General features: G+C 38.3%; 1 protein-coding gene across 3 annotated transcripts in view; it reads left to right on the forward strand.

Annotated features, from left to right (window-relative positions):
- Positions 1-17,009, forward strand: part of LRRC28 (leucine rich repeat containing 28) — a 51,580-nt gene that overhangs the window by 20,314 nt on the left and 14,257 nt on the right. For 2 of the 3 annotated variants that reach the window (XM_015639233.3, XM_015639234.3), the window contains exon 6: positions 11,475-11,681. In XM_015639233.3, the coding sequence (XP_015494719.1) occupies positions 11,475-11,681 (207 nt within the window). Of the gene's footprint in view, positions 1-7,418; positions 7,462-11,474; positions 11,682-17,009 lie in introns of those variants that run through there. The other variant, XM_019007950.2, reaches the window with a different exon arrangement.

The raw sequence follows: 17,009 nt of genomic DNA on the forward strand, positions 1-17,009 counted from the left end.
TGAATCTAAAATGTAGAAAAACAGACTACTAGGAATTTCCTTTTTCAGGGATGTAATTCTGTGTGTTCTTGCTTGGAGTTTGAAGGTGTTAGTTACATAAATGCATCTAAAAATCCATAAAGACTATAAAACCTAACATTTCTAGTTGTTTTAATTTTATGGGTTATCAGAGTGGGCTCTAAAGCTTAATAGATCGTTACTCTGTTCATAGCTCTGGCAAATTCCCCTCCGCCCCCAAAATTCTTGGTGGCATCTCTGATAATATTGGTAAATGAGAAAGTGATGGCTCATTGCTTGTCTGGCTGCTTTGCTGTGCAACTGTCATCAGGACTGGTGAAAATTCATGTAATCACTGTTGTGTTTATTATGATAAAGGGTATTAAGATATTGTGGGGGGTTTAGTTTGCTTTTGTGCTTTAGAAAAAGTCCTACCTAACCCAAAAAGGAATCTTTAGGATCTTCTACCTTTATTCTTACATAAGAAAAAAATCTTCATCAAAAGAAAATTCATGGAAGTTACTGTAACTTTTTTTTAAGGTGTCATTCCTTTTGAAACTTCTTCCCTCAACATGCTGAATCCTCTACTGAGAGCACAGCAAAGCCTCTTTGGAATTTGATACCAGGGTTTTTCCGTGTTAGGGCTGGCAGCAGTCAGGTTCTGAGCAGCACCCCCGGCTGTCACGAGGCGGGTTCTCCTCATTGCACAATGCGTGTGTCAGCCTGTCTCCATTGGGAGAGGAGCAGGATGGGACTCCTAGTAAGTCTTTTCCCTTTGACTGCTCTAACAGAAATCACTTGTTACTGAGGACATGCTCTGAGAAATGAACCTCAACTCAAGTAATCATATAGTGTGTAATCCCAGACCTGCTTCCTAAGTAAAGGAATTGCAGAAAAAGTTGGTTTGTAACTCATCTGTCATCAGTGAATTCTTCTGCTGATGATCTGATTGTAAAGATAAGCCTTTACTGATTGCCTGGCTCAAACACATGTGAGATATATGAACATCTCGCTTCTGCAACTTCAAAACAGATGCTCTTTAAAATACTTGTAAAAGTCTTTGGGTTGGAGCTGTTACCCAAAAGTAAAACTGAACTTCAAGGGAGTTTTAAGGGCGTCTCTCGTAAACGTTTGCCATAGCTGTTCACACGGGTGAAGACAGATGTGTATTGATAAGACTGAGACCAAACCTCAGAGGTGGAGATGTATTTTGAGAAAGATGTTTCCAATACAAATGGTGTAGTGCTTTTTGTAGTATGAGAACTTCTTTAATGTCAACAATCTGTTCAGTGGTGTTTAGTCAGGCCTTCAGAGAACCTCAGCTTTGAACAGATACTAAACTGCTGGTGTTTCTTCTCTGAAATTTTTCATCAGTTTGTAAATGTGTGAAAAAAGAAATGGTGGTAATGGCTTTGCAGTTTCCAGGTTTACCTCAGAAAGGCCTTAGTGATTTCAGTGTGCTGGACTGCCAAGGAGCTCTAACTTCGTTTTGCTGCAGTGACTTATTTTGGGAGGGTCCTAAGACAAGTTCAAGTAATCCGTACAAGCAAAACCAGCTTTTCAGGGGGATTATGTCCATGACTGCTACCTTCACTGACATTGTTTTAAAATAAATTTATCCATTAATTCTAAATAAACTAATATGCTAGTAATTTTTCATGTAATACCTCTTGCTAAACCTCTTACTAATTAGCAGTTTGTGAGGTTATTTTTTTTTTTTTTGGTTGCACTAAATTGACATTTGTGACAGAAAAAAAAAATAGCTCTTGAAGCTTATTTTTTTATAGTTTCTAGGGCTGAGTGTTAAAAGTTAACTTACTTTAACTTAAACTCTGAAGTCTTTATAAATAAAATTATCTATGAATGTACTTTTGTCTCTTGGGTTCCCTTGGTTGTTTTTTTTTTCCTTTCTTTCCCCTAAGCTCTCCCTAATGTCTGTACAGTGATTAGCAGTATTAACAGGTAGTTGATTTTACTTGTGCATTAAGCAAATGCAATTTACTAGTAGCTCAGGAAAGCTTGGAGAACAAAGTCATTCAGTCTTTGAAAGGGAACAATCACAAACTGTTAATGCTGTGCAATAGAAGAATTTTATAATATATCAATTTCTATGTTGACCTTATTGACCAAGTATAATTCAATTTTCTGCATACCACTGTGAGAGAATTAAAGTATTCCATGTTATTGACATCCTTGTTTTTACTTAGCTGTTCTATTAAATGAATTGAGGCAAAATAAAATGCATCATTTACTGACACTAAATCTAAATGGAAAAAGCCTGTAAAGAGAATGTGTAGAACTTGAGGTATGATGTGAGATTAACCTTCCCATGGTTCATGTCACACACAGAGTTTGATACCTGTATTTCGGTTAACTTAATGTTACTGTTGGGGTATTTAAAATAAAGATCTGTTTTCCTTAGTATTGTCCAAATCTGCATTAAATTGTCATTCTAGATGGAAGGCTTTGATGCCAAGCAAGTGCAAGTGTACTCTAGTTGGTAATTATTTAACGTTTGAGATCTTTATGAACTAAGACTATTTACTTGTGTAGGTAAAGCAATGCAATTCAGAACTACTTGAGTGGGGGGTTTGGAGTGTAATTACAAGCCTTGTCTACTTTGTGCTGATTTGAAACACTAAACAGCAGAAACTATCACTGATTAAGACAAGGCTTGCAGTTGCTCTCAGCATTTATGAAATCAGGACAATGCTAGTGTTGCTTGAAGTCAAATGTCTTCTTTTTTTACTGATAATCTTAGTTTAAAACTGTTAGTTGTTCCATACCATTTTTCAAGCAGTAACCATGTCACTATAGCAGTTCCTGTCTCCCCTTCTCTGCTGGTGAATTCTCCAGGCTGAGTTCAGCAGAGACAGCTGGGACAGTGAGGAGGAGCAAGAGAATCTCCTGGTGCTGCTGCTAGAAAAGGACATCTGGATCTATAGTTTTCATCTATTATAGTGGGAATATTTCCTGCAAGGTTTAGCCAATTCCTCCCCAGTAATTACTGTTGCAATTTGTAGTAACTGCCAGTGGCCTGGAAGAACTCTTACTTTCATAGGACTTGAATTAAGCAAGTCCCATCCAGTAGCATTCATTTAAAAAACAAATAATGGTAACTCCACTGCTGTAAATGTGGCTCCAAGCTGAAGATCTCCCTTTGATTCTTTTCCTTATCGCACACAAATTTGTAGTTGCATATTTTTGTTATGAGGGCCAAATTTGACCCTCATGGAAGGGTATTCTGTGGTGTCTCCCAGTAGTACAGTGAGTGAGCCATAACTTGCTGTTTTATAACAGTACTTTCCACTGAAAGATGAAAATTGAACCTGGACCTATTGCTTTTGTTATGTATTTAGTGGAGAGGAAGAAAAAAAACCCCTAACCTCAAGAAGAAGAAAGATGTGTCTGTTGTGAGTTGGTTGGAAACAGTTGATAGCAACAGTCACAACAGATTGGTCTTTGTGTGGATTATTTAGACACCAGTGCTGTAATGGGTTAGAAGCCACTCATCTGTGTTTGTCAGAGAGACCTCTCTTCTGCTGATCTCTGGTTGTTCTTTGGAAGAAGAAAGGAAAAAGCTGTCCTAGAATTTACAGCCAGGACTAGCCCTGTCTCTGTGGCTTCCTGAGCTGTCCTTAATCTCTCTTTAGGATGCTCCTTTTGTTTGCCTTGGTTTCAGTACTGGTTTGTTGTATTTAAGGAGCCATTTTCAGCTGTCTGGCACTGTGAGTTTAAATCATCAGCTCTGTATTTTATGCACAAAGTTTTTCTGGAAGGTTTTCTTCCCCCCCCTCCCTTTCCATGTATTGATATTAGTGCACAGTGAATGGTGGACAATGTGCAGCAGTAAAGATAGTCAGACATAAACAAAACAAGAGAAATATAACAGGTCTCATGCTTTATTCATGTCACTTTTGTTTATGTTCATACCACCCAGGAAACGGAAAACAGCTGCTTCTCAATGGAAAGACAACAGCAAAAAAACCTCTTTAAGTAAGAGACTTTTTCTGTAGAGTGTTAGCAGAATTTTTCATGCAATATATTTGATACCATTCTGACTCTTTGTACTTAATTTTGGCTGCTGTATTCAAAATTTGAGATATCATTTAATAAAACCATAGAATAATATTAATACATTAATTTCACATCTCTAACTTGTTTGTGTAGCAACAGTACCTTGCTGTGGGGCAGTGAAATAGGCAGAGCACACTAGAGCAAAATGAAAGGGTAGGTTGTCTTCTGAAAAAACAAACCAACCAAACAAACAAAAAACCCCAAACCAAGAAAACAGCAAACCTGATCATTTCATGGCCTTGAGTTACCTTTGTGCATAAACAATTTTTTCCTCTCCCTGTTCCTCTTGCCCTTCCTCCCACCTTTTCCACTTTTCTCGTGTATGATAATTTCTGGTATTTTTATCATCTGGTTTATTCTAACTGTTCTCATTGAAACCATCAAATTGTGGACAGAAATGTAATTCCAGACCTGCACTGAGAGGAAATACAGACTAATAACCACTGTGGATATGTGCTCTGTGTGTGTGCTGAGGGAAGCACAGAGTGCTGGGCCCATGGCATTCAGACAGCTGCCAGTTGTGTTAACTGAAGTTTAATTGTGGTTATAAGATGGGGAACCATTGACCTTTAGAAGAATTTGACTTAATGAGACCCTCATACCTGATGTCTATTTTCAGCCATTTTTAACTGACCTAAAATTACTGTTTAGCAAGGTTGGACTTTATGGAGCCACTTTTCTCACCTTTGCTTGTGAATAATGGCACAAAATAAACGAGGATTGGTACTAAGTTTGCATGTGACATTTAGCAAGGTTGAGGCAAAAAAGATTCTATTTTGGTATGTTCAGTAGAAGTATGTATTTTTCACTTGGTTTTGGGCTTTGTCTGCTTCTTAAGTGTCTTGGAGAAGAGTCAATGTAGTTTATGGCTGAAGTAGGTGAAACACAGAATTGGGAACAGCTTTGAGGGGTGTTACATGACTGTGTTCATTCACAAGGACTATCATGCCCCAGAAAAATCTTTTCCTCTGTCCTATGCAACCAGGATATTTGTGTGAAATTAAGCCATAAGTATTGCTTTGAAATTAATAGACTGAAGTTTGATCACCTGTGATAGCGGCTTTCTTCTTCCATAGGATTCTTGTGGGTTTGAATTCATTCAGCACCTTATTTAAAAGGGAGTTATTCATAAAACAGTTGCTGTAATATCACAAGATCTCTTCCAGTACCTCTTTTTTTCCCTCCCTGTAACAAACTAAACAAATGTTTCCCATATATTTCCAAATATATGGGAAGAATATAAGGAAAATAATCTTCAGGTCTATTAGACTTGAGAAACAGAACACTTTCCAAGCTCTCTCACTGCCAATACAGAAAAAGAGCTGCGTGCAGCAGTGTCAAAATGTAAATGGGATTCAATTTGCCTGTCCCTTTCATTGTCCTTAAATCTATTTCAGTTAGCATTAAACTTCCTTGTTTGAAGATGGCACAGGTCTACCTTAAGTGTCAATTTGTGCTAGAAAATTTAATTTTTATAGGGTATGAAGTGTGAGCTGCATGGTAGGACAGTAAATGAAATGTAATATACGATGGGCTATTTAATTTGTTTTAACCATCTTAAAGTCTATTTAAGTCCTCCTGAGACATTCCAGAGCAGATCTAAAGGAGATCTTCTCCATCAAGCTCTCTGCAATTTAAACTCATATTTCCTGTCTGTTTTCAATTGGTAATAGTATCTGCTTAAATTTATGGCATGTATAGACTTTTTTTTCTAGTGGGACAGGTAGGAAGTTCTGTTATGTGTGGAAGATGTCGGACACTTTTCCTCACGGATTCCTGGTTTTACAGGTCTAATAAGGAAATGCATCTTATGCTCAGGTTCATGGAAGTTGATAAAAACATTATTTCAAGGGTGAAGTAGGGTAGTCCCTCTCAGCACCTTCTGTTCCTTTTCTGGAGGAACCACCATTTATTTTAGAGCCTTGGATAGGGAGGGAAGGCTGAGCTTACACTCCTGGGCTCTGGGAGCTCACAATCACAGCCAGACTCACAGGGCTCAGTTTTGTAGCTATTCATAAGAAATTGTCCCTCTGGTACCACAGGCTGGAAAACACCACTCCATGGGAAACAGCAGAAATTTGTTAGTCCTGTGCTGAAACCTTGGAACAAAGAGGATCCATCACCTCCTGTTAGAGCTCTTGGGTGGCAGAGTGTTAAAGGTTTGTATGATAATAGCAAGACCAGCATTACTGCCTACAATACAAAGGAATATTAACAAACTTCCCTTCTAAGAAAATGCTGGCTGTACATAGAAATTGCCCTATTGCCTCCTTGCCCTTTGGGAGGGAACAAGTATAGCCCAGTCCCCCTCCTCCTTCACTGTTTCAAGCAGAGCCCTGACTAGCAGCACCTTCTTAGCATGATTTTCTGTTCTTTTCTATTATGATTTTCTGTTCTTTTTCTTTCCATTTCTATTTCTTAAGTCTAGAAGTTCTTGCTTTTCCTCCTGTATGACAATTTGGTTTTCTACCACATTACTACTACTTTAAATACTTGGGTTGACAGCAACCCAAAACCCAATATTATTTTTTACCCAGGTGCAAAATGGGAAGTCTAAACAAAGTAGACCCTTGAGGAACACCACCACTAGTAATATTTTCTCCATCCCAGTAATTTGCTATGAGGTGTGATCCTCAGGTGTTATCATTAACCAAGACATTTCATCAAAGAAAGATAAACCAGTATGACATGATTTACATTTGAGAGGATCTGGGCTGCATTTCCATTCTGCTTTCTATTTATGTTCCAGTCATTGGTTACTCTTGGGTGCTCTTTCCCCTTAGAACAGGTGTTATGAGATGCTGAGGAGCACTGAGCTCACATTAACAGGGCTTTTTTGAACACAGGTTTTACATTTCTTCTCCAACCCTAGGCTGCTATCCCAGAAAATGTCCTATTCATTGAGAATCCTCGTGTCTGAATCTGCAATTTTGATATATAACCCTTTTTTTTTTTTTTTTTTTTTTTTTTTTTTTCAGTATTCTGGGATGGAAATTTTTTTAAGCAGCCTCATTTCATTTAGTAATGGATGTGGTAATTTGCAGTGCTTTGTCCTTGTTCCCATGAGGTATTCTGTCTCTGTCCTCATACACAGCATTATTCTTACAGGAAAAAATGATGCAAAAAGCTAATTTAATATTTCGTTTGTCCTCCTAATTTCTACTCCTTGTTGATGTCAGTTCTTCATTTCTTGTTCTTAATTTCTTGTTGAGAAACCATTTGTTTGTCTATGAGTTCCCATTTTCCTGGCCTCCTGGCAGTTTGCATTTAGCCTCTGCAGCCTGACCTCTAAGTGCCAGCTCTCTTTGCTGATCAGTCCCTTTTTCCATTCCTTGTAGGTTCTCTACTTTCCCTTAATATCCTGCTTTGAGGTGCATTCTCATGCAGGTAGGTCTGTAGCCCTTTCCTGTCCTTAACTTTACTGGGATGTAAGGACTCAGATTTAAAGTAAACCCTTCCCTCCCATGCACTCAAATCCAACTGTGTATGTGTTTCATTTATCTTTGGATGAAATTTTGGTTTATTGCCCGTCAGGGAAAGGTGGGATTACTCTTGAAATGTAAAGAAAAACTGTTGGTTATTTTTGGGTCATGCAGCTGGTGAGGCCTGTACCCCCAGAAAGATTAAGGAAGTTTGAATTGCCTTTGGCAATTATTCTGTGTTGTATAGGCTGCTTATTTCCAGATGGGTTTTTTTTGTTTCCTTCACGTAAAACCATGGGAATTAATTTTAAAAATTGGCATTTAAACCATCTGAATCAGAATTAGATTTTTTTTTTCTTGACATAGCATTATGTTGATACAAACACCCATTTTGTTAGAAGGTAAATAATTTTGTACATTCCCTGAAATCCTTTCCAGGTTTCACTTACTTTAAGAAAAATGTTAAAGTCATGTTAATGTTTCTTTTTTCATTGTGTTGTGGGACAGATCTATTGGCACCTTTTTGTTGAAAACCCCAACACACAAGAAGACAGTTCACTTTTCCATTTCTCCGACTAGTTGGGAGAGCTCTTACAACAGATGCAAAGGCTGCCTTTTGGAGCTGAGTGATCCCTTCTGAATCTGCATGTGATCAGGGGAGAAAAGGATAAAGTTAATTCCCCAAGGTTGGCAGCTTTGGAACGCAGCCTGTGCGGGTCTGTGAGGATCTGTGGCACTGCACGGCCCCGCAGAGGCTGGAGGAGGGCGCTGGATGCGGAGCCTGCGCTGAATTTCCGTGGGGTCGGGGGGTGTTGGATTCCCAGTCTGTCAGCCCCTCGTGCGTACTGCGAGCACGTTGGGAGCAGATGGGATTGCCCAGCTCCGTGTGCCGGCAGCAATCCCCGCAGATGGACGCGCATGAAACGCCCGAGTCCACGACCAGCACGGGAATGTCACGTTTGGGCTCTCTCTGTCTCCACAAATCTGTGTCCTCCTGTGCTGGGGGGTAGCAGAGCTACTGAGGAGTTTGGATTTTTTCTGCCTTCTGATATCAGAATGGGGCTCAGTGCTCTGCTGCGTTGATTTTGATAGTGTTAGTCCTAGAGCTAATATAAATTTTAAATTAGACTTTTATGAATTTCATTTAAATGTAATTGGAACTCCTCAATGTGGTCTAATGGTGGTGTATAATGCTTGTCTCTTTATTACCCTTGGGGGTGCTGGGGGAGTCTCTGGAAGTCCCACTGTCAGCTCTTTTTGTTTGGGAATAGTCCTTTTCTGGATCTGCTGTAAATTTCCAAAGTTCCTCTGGTACGTCCTAGTGCTTGATTAGCTGACGGCAAGAGACAGATTTGCAAGTCTTTCACTGTGTTTGTTAGACAAGGCTTCCTGCAGTACTTCTACTGCAAGACTTTAAAAGCAAGAATAATAGTATTTAGTAACTAAAAGCTTGAAAAACTTATTAATGGACTGTTTATATTTGTGTTATTCCTCTTAATTGTTTCCCTTTGCTTTAATGAGATGAAAACCAATTTAGTGTCATTAGTAAGTGTCTGAGCATGTTCTTCAAACTGAGCTTTGAGCCCTATGGTGGGGAGTCTGGGGATTATAGCTTTTATATAAAGGTTATATCCTTACTATGATGGCACTTTGTTGTTTGGCTTAGTCTTAAACTTCATTGTGGGTCGGTGGGTGTTTGTGCAACATGTGGCACTAGATGTTGAAAGTGGATGTTTACATCTGGTATGCATTGGGAGATTAAGGTAGAGAGGATGAAGTTTTGGGTATGTGTTTTTTGGATGAAGGATAAAGTGAGAATACTTTTATTTCCTCTTAGATTTGAAACATATCATTCTAGCAATGCCTTTGAAACTCTGCCAGCTTTGCCAACCGTAACATTTATGGGATTTTGGACCTAAACTGAACTAGAGAACTGTTTTTAGTGGCAGAGAAAAAGGTTAGTGCATGAAAATAGCTGGGCCTATTATTGACTGCATGTGGTCAGTGGTTTGGCTGAATGTAGGTGGCTCTTTTCCTGTCACTGTTTTCAAGCATATGGCTTTGTGATGAATATAAAACGCTTTCGAAATGAGATCTGCTGCAGTTCTTTTTGCACAGTAGTCTTGTGCTATTTGGTAGTGATTATTTTGCTTTTGTCATTTATTTTCGATCCTGTAACAAAAAAAACCCTTTTCAAGTAAAGCTTAATCCTGTTGACATCAAAGCTAAGAGGTTTGAAGAATGTGATCATCTGTGTATAGCAGCTGCTTCTGTCAGTAATATTTCTAAAAGGATGCATAAAGGATGTTGTTGAGTCTTTATTGTAGTTGATGCTGGGATTGTTTGCAGTGGGCAGAAACTCCCTCTAAATGTGCACATGCATTTTGTTTAATGATTACTTGTGTGAAAATCTCTAATACTAAATTACAACTTCCCTTTCTTTGCTTTTCATGTTTCCAGTCTTGAAAGTAACATTTACAGCAGTTTCTCCCAAGGTGAACTTTTTTCCCATTGTGTAGAAGACAGCTTGGGTTAACCCAGTGTTTTGTTTCCTTCTTTGTGTGTAGTATGCAAGGTGCAACCTCAGAGCTCGGGGAACAGTGAATTTTCTAGTTCCTGGTGCAGAGAGCTTAAGGCCACAACAGGTTCTGTTTAACTTTAACTTAAACAGTGTTACCCTATTTATATCTCTGTAAAAAATCTGGGTGATAGAGCTGTAAATTGTACAGATTGTGGATTGTGTAGATTGTCTGGTGTTTTCAGTGTAGAAAATTCTAGTGAATTTTGTTTTAGCAGCTCTCAGATGTAAGAGCTGGTTTCATTCAGCTGAGAGCAAAGTACATTTGGGTGTGCAAGATGCTGAGAACTGCAGCAAGTTTTAGGGGCACCAAGCACTTCATGGGTTGGTTCCATTGCTGTGAAGTATTTAAAAACAAAGCAAAACTGTTCCCTGTGTTTGGGGGAAATGTTATAGTTTCCTCCTGTTTGAAGGAAATAATATATAGAATTATCCAGTTTTTAGAGCAACTGTTAAAGAGTAAACTAAATAAACCTGCAGAGCTGCTTAACGTGTTTTGAATGTACTTGTCAGTCCGTCCTGCATCCTCTTTCACAGGCCAGACACAAGAAAAAACACTGTTGCACAAGTGAGGCTGCTTATGTGATCATGTCTTACACACTTCCAAGAATTTCATTTGTTACCTACCTTAAAAAATTATACAATACTATTTGAAACACAAAATCTACTTTTAAATTCTTGGAATAAAAAAACCCCTGAATTTGTAGATACTGTAACTATTGCTACTGTAGATTAGAATTTAGTGAAATATTTTTCTGCAGTATAACAATATCACTTATAATTTATTAAGAAATTTCTAATTTAAACTAGTCCTTCTGAACTGTATCATGAAGACAGAGCTGTTTTTCCCAAGCATGCTGGGTGAAAGACTGTCAAGCAAGAAGTGCTATGCATGTGTTTGTAACTCTTGTTGCAAGAGAATCTTAAGTAATCACTCACTCCATCCTCAATATTTAAAAAAAAAAAAAAAAAAATTGAATTTTCCTGGGTTTGGGGTTGTACAAAACACCCTCAATATCAGCAAGCTTTGTAATGTGTTTTTGTTTGCATTTTGGTTTGGGGTTTTGTTTTTTTTTTTCTCCTCACTCTGACTTGGGACTAGGTAAATGCTTGATATTTTGACAGTAGTAATTGTCACAATTCAGGAATGCTCTATGAAAGATCTCATACTTGAACATACTGATAAAGGTTCCTAACTGATACTGATAATCTCCATCACCTCCATATTCCAAATCTTTTTGATACAGGAGGGTGATTATCAGTTCTCGGCATGGACTGATAGAACAGTGTGTCTTGCAGAAAAGCAGCACCACTGATGAACTTTGATTTTAATTTATGTGAGGTTTTTTTTGTGATGGTTTTTGTGCATGTAGTTATAACTCTCCTTGCCTGTTGTGCAGAGGTTGGAGACCTGCGGGAGCTGCGGACTCTGGACATCTCCACGAACCGCCTGATGACGTTACCCGAGAGGCTGCACATGTGCCTTTCGCTGCAGTACCTGACTGCAGACAGGAACCACCTGTGGTCTGTGCCCCGCCACCTGTGCCAGCTGCCCAGCCTCAACGAGCTCTCCATGGCTGGCAACCGCCTGGCATTCCTGCCCCTCGGTGAGTCCCCACCTGGGGGGGGTCAGACACAGCAAAACAAACTGCCTGCCCCCAGAAGTTAAAAACAAAGCAACAAGTGAGTTTCTTTGGTGGTCCCCGCAGACTCTGTTTATGGAGCTGTCACAGGGATCATATTGTTGGAAAATATGTTAATAAAAAAAAAAATGCAGGTTAAGGTTTCATGGGTTTTTTTAAAGCAATAAGGCAGCTATCAAATTTGCTTTATTTTTAGCTAACCGAGGGGAAAAAGTTTAAATGATGTGCTTAAATATAGTACTCTGTAATCTGAGTTCCACCACTTTGGGTAATGATCTGTTTCTGTTTGCTGGATCTGATAATTTAACTAAGATTCTTCAACTAGGGTTTAAAACTTGTGGAGTCCCAGTAACTCCACATAAATTACTTTTCAGCATTAGGAGTGTCAGTACCACATAATCCACTGCAAGTTTAGTCTGTGCTATGTACAGGCATCCATCAAAATTTCCACAGTAGTAGCCCAGGGAGGAATTGATGTGCCTTTTGCTCAACCTTTTGAAAGTTTACAAGAGTGGAAGCAGGTCAGGAGTAGGAGGTGCAGTGAGTGTGTGGGGGTTTGTTGGGGGCAGTCACTGTGTGTTCCCTTCGGGAAAAGCAAATCCTCTTCTCTGAACTTGTCACTTTCCAGCCCTGCCACGGGGTAATCTCAACTGAGATACAGACACATATGCAGAGCTGCCCTGCCATCTGAATAACCATTAATAGTTTTTCTAGAATACAGAGTTTGGTGTTAATTAGGTGCAGATTAAGTTATGATAATCACATTGGAAAGAAGCTGGAAATGGAGATGGCTAAAAATGAGATCATAATTTCTAAATTAATTATATTGTATGGGTTTAACTTAATCTTTTCAGTCCTAGCAGTTCAGTTTTTAAAGAACTTAGAGTTCTTTCTGAATTTTTTATCACCTTAGTTTATATTACTGGAAAGTAAGTGCAAATAATGTCTCCAGACAAAGTGTTGCAGTTAAGTCCCAGCATATGTCATTATATAAATGAGAAAAGGAGTTCCAGGATGTATCATCCACATTCCACAGTACTAAAACAAGCAAATTGCTTTCCCTTATTTTGGCAAATATTTTTAACTCCCATGAGAGAGGAAGTTAAACAATTTTAATTTTGCAAAAATTCAGTAAGATGAGATGTGAAATTTTAAAGGATAAAAGTTTTTGCTACTTTTTGCAGTAGTAGCTTATCTGTGAGCAAGCCATGACCTGGATGAGCTATAGATCCACTAAAGTGTTTTAAGTTCAAAAGGAGGAAATAAATCTCTAATATAATGACACACCTTCTTTTTTCTTTATTTTTAGACTCAAATTCAAAACATTCAAAAGGAACTTTTAAAATAACGGGAAACATCAAAGACTGTCAATTGACCTTGTTCAGTAGTTCTTAATAGTGACTCACTGGTGAACATTTGGAGATAATTTGCTATCTGTGGATATGAAACTGAATCATAAATCCTAGAGTTCAGAGGAAAAGCAGCACAGTATAAATGTAAATGTTTAATCCTTCCTCTGAAGAATCAGAAGGCTTCAGAGTGGTCAAGATGTGATGAAATAAAGTAGAAGAGAGAGTGCATTGAAAAGCAAAAAGATTAAATCTATCTTCTGTTGCTTGGGAAAATATTTTTCTTGGAGTATTGCTGAAGTTAAGGCATAATTGTAGCATTATTTCTGCTTGCTGCACATGTTGGCTGGTGGGGCTTTTGTGTGTATACTTACATCCAACTTCACTTTTCCAGTTAATGACTGAGTAAGGATGCTAAATATTGGTGAAAAATATTGCAGAAGTATTTTCAAGTGATAGTCAAGCAAATATTGTCAAAACAATTTTTTGCAGTTAGGGAGCTGTGTTGAAAAGCAGAGAATTTATTCATCTCCTGACAGAATGGTTGAGGTTTTTTTCTTTTTTTTATTAGATGTGTCCGTGTTAAAATAAATAAATTTGAAACAAATTGCTTAATGCTTTTAAAGCCTTTTTTACTTCATTTATTTCACATGTTGGGTGACATCTCCTGTGTCAACCAGGAATCCATTCTGCCTTGTCCAAGTTTGTCCCTTTTAGCTGTCAGCAGAGCCTCTTGTTAAGCATAGTGGAAATCTGATTTTCCTGTTGCTGGATTGATGGGTGCAACGTTTATTCCAGCAGCAGCACAGCCTTGCTGGACAGGGATCGGGAGGTTCTTTGCCCTGTACATTCTTTTAAGTTTGTAGGCACATGTGTCTTAGGAAAGACAGTGTAACACTGTTAATCAGTTTTAAAATACAGTAGAAGCACCTGATCCAACTCCCTGACTTTCAGAACTGGTCCATAAGCAAGCAGATGAGTAAATAATAGTGAATTAGTAATCTGTTCTGCAGAATACACCTGAATCATGGATATGCCAGTGTTTTATAAAAATAATTTTTCATCTGTGAGTATTTCAGTTTATACTGAAAGAAATGAGACACTGTGGATCTCAGTCTTTGGGCCTTCCTAATAAACTATTTTTTAAGAACAATTTCAAAAATTTTATGTATAAGTTGAACTGGAAGCTGCATCCTGAGCAGTTGTATTATTGTCATGGTAACTTCATGCTCCCTTAGTAAATGGTCTTGGAAATCTGCTGATCATTGTTTGTCAATCTACTTACAACATAACTTATCTTTTGACAGAAAATTAAATTTTTTGCATTAGTGAATGCTCCAGTGCCTGAAAACAAATTCCACTGCAAGCAGAAATGTGAATCTGATGACACTGCAAAAATAAAAATCATTTGTAATAAAGTACAAAAATAATTAAAATAGGCCATAAATTCTCAAGTGTACTGGCAGTACGGGGGATGTTATGACAGCAAATATTCAGTATTATATCACTTTATTTGAGGCTTTATGTGCACTTTTCCTTTAGAAAATGGGTCTAGTAATTATCAGTGCACAGTAAACAAAGGTCTTATTCTACCTCAGTATATGCTGCTTTTGTGTCCTTGCCCTCACAGTATGGTTAAAAGAGCATCAGTGCAGCCACACAAGAGCTTTTGTTCCATCTTCAGCCATGTGGAATGCATATGCCAGGGCCCTGAGGTTAAAAAAAAAAAAAGGAATAAAAAAAGAGGGAGAAAAAGAAAAAAAAAAATAGAATTGGGGTTTGTTCAGGACTCATGGCATTTGGTCATTTCTGGGAGAGAGGTCTTTGATCTGGGAGGCTGGAAGGAGGAAAGTGGAAATGTTTTAGACACAGTACAGTGCTTGCAAAAGCCACATGAAAACCTTCTTTGTAGCTTTAGCCTTTTCAGAGATGGGCAGCTTCCTTATTGCACAGAGTTCTTCAGAAGCATGGTTTTTAGAGAACTTTTAACAATATTTGTTGGCTGATATAAGACATAAAAATTAATGTGGATGGGATACAAAGAGCCTTTCAAAGTGATGATTTATTTAAATTTAAACTTTATGGATAATGTTTGAAACAGGGGAAAAATCTTTTGGAGTCTAGAAGATGCTTGGTTATTTAATGCAAAGAAACTCTATCAAAGGAACACTTATAGTTACAGGCTATTTGGCTTTGGGAATTGAATTTTTCCTACTGAGATATTTTGTCTAACATCCAAAAATTTGCTTTAATTACCTAGGAAATGCAGTCAACTCAGAACTTAGAATCTAAACATAGCATAAGATAAAGACAGAGGGAAGAGATGAGATGCAGCCTCACTCCCCCCTCTCAGTGCATATGAAAAGAACAGCTTTAGGGCTTTTTTTGACTTGCCTGATTTTCAGCCCATTTGCATACATCTGTGTAGAAACCAGCAAGATGAGCCTCTTTTAAAAATTTTCTGCCATTCTCTAAATTAATAAGTTAAACAGTAGCACATTCAAGCTACCCCAGCAACCCATAGTTTTCTGCTGTTTTTTAGTCTAACTGGCTTCAGCAGCACGAGGGAACATTCTCTGAACATTACATGTCCCATCCACCTGCTACCTGCTTTAAATTGTGTTGGCTGATTCCTCACCAGCCTTACAATATTTTATGGTGTTACATTGCCTCAGTGTTGCAGTATTTTTATTCATTGTAGGATAACAATGGGGTTTTGTTTCATCTAAAAATATCCCAGAACTTTACTAAACTATTTTCAGCCCTGTGATACTGAGCACAAATAAATCATCTCATTGAGGTGATGCTCAGCAGCATCTCCAGCAGTGCCCATCAGTCAGCAGAGGGATTTGTGCTCCCATCCTGAGGCAGGACACTTGATGGATGCAGCAGATAGTTTTGTGAGCTGGAATGTCTCTGGGACAGGGTCAAAGCAGCATGTGATGGTTGATTGTGTCCCTTGATGTCCAGTGACTCTGCTTTGAACAAAGCCCAGATTATGGTCCCTGAAACCTCCACAGACTGTTGCAAATCAAGGGCCTGTGTTAAAGGCAAAAAAACCTCCAAACTAATTTTTTCGCTGTTGACGCTTTTATTTTAGAAAAAGAATTTCTCCATTTTTCTCTTGGTATCATCACTAGTTCTTTATATCAAAAATTTGATAATGTGTCACTCCTCAGCACAAACTTTTAAGGTTTCTGGTGCTCACAGCTGCCATTCAAGTGGGTGACAGCTGAAGACATTCAGTATATTTTAAGATGGACACACATTTGGGGAGAGATCACTCAAAATATCTGCACTAAGTGGTATTTAGAACTCTTGTGTACAATAAAACTATTCAGTAATAAAGAAGGGTTTGTATTGCTCATTGTTGTAGTAGGGAATGAGAAGAGATCAGTATTCCAAGTAGAATTTCTGAATAGAAATATCATGGATATTATTTTAATTTTTATTCTGTAATCTGGTCATTATTACAAAGGGGACAGAAGCTGTGCCCGTATCTGCAGTTACCCTTATATTTCTGCTAGCTAAGGTAACTGATAAAGATGGGAAGTCAGAATTAGTCAATATTAGTATTGTCTTGCTGTAGCTGATGCAGACAAATGCTTGTTTATCTTAGTCTCTCTAAGGTCCTCATGAAAGTTTAACAAGTTGGGAGGCACACAGATTGTGTTTTTCATGATGCAGTTTGTCTGGGTCACAGCTCTTCCATCCTAGGCAGAGGCTTTCAGACTCTCTTCTCCTTCTTTGTGCTTTGCACTAAACACAGAAACCTTTTCCTGCCCTAGTGTCTCAAAGGGCAGGGGAGTGACAGATGAGTTGGGCTGCCCAGCTGATCCTGCACATCAGCTTTCTTGCTAGTCCAAAACTCTTTCAGACCTATTTAGTTTAATTTGGTGTCTTTTGAAATGTCTCTCATTAGTATGTTTTTCACTTCATTTAA

The sequence above is a fragment of the Parus major genome, chromosome 10 (assembly GCF_001522545.3).
Source record: "Parus major isolate Abel chromosome 10, Parus_major1.1, whole genome shotgun sequence".
Lineage (NCBI taxonomy): Eukaryota > Metazoa > Chordata > Aves > Passeriformes > Paridae > Parus > Parus major.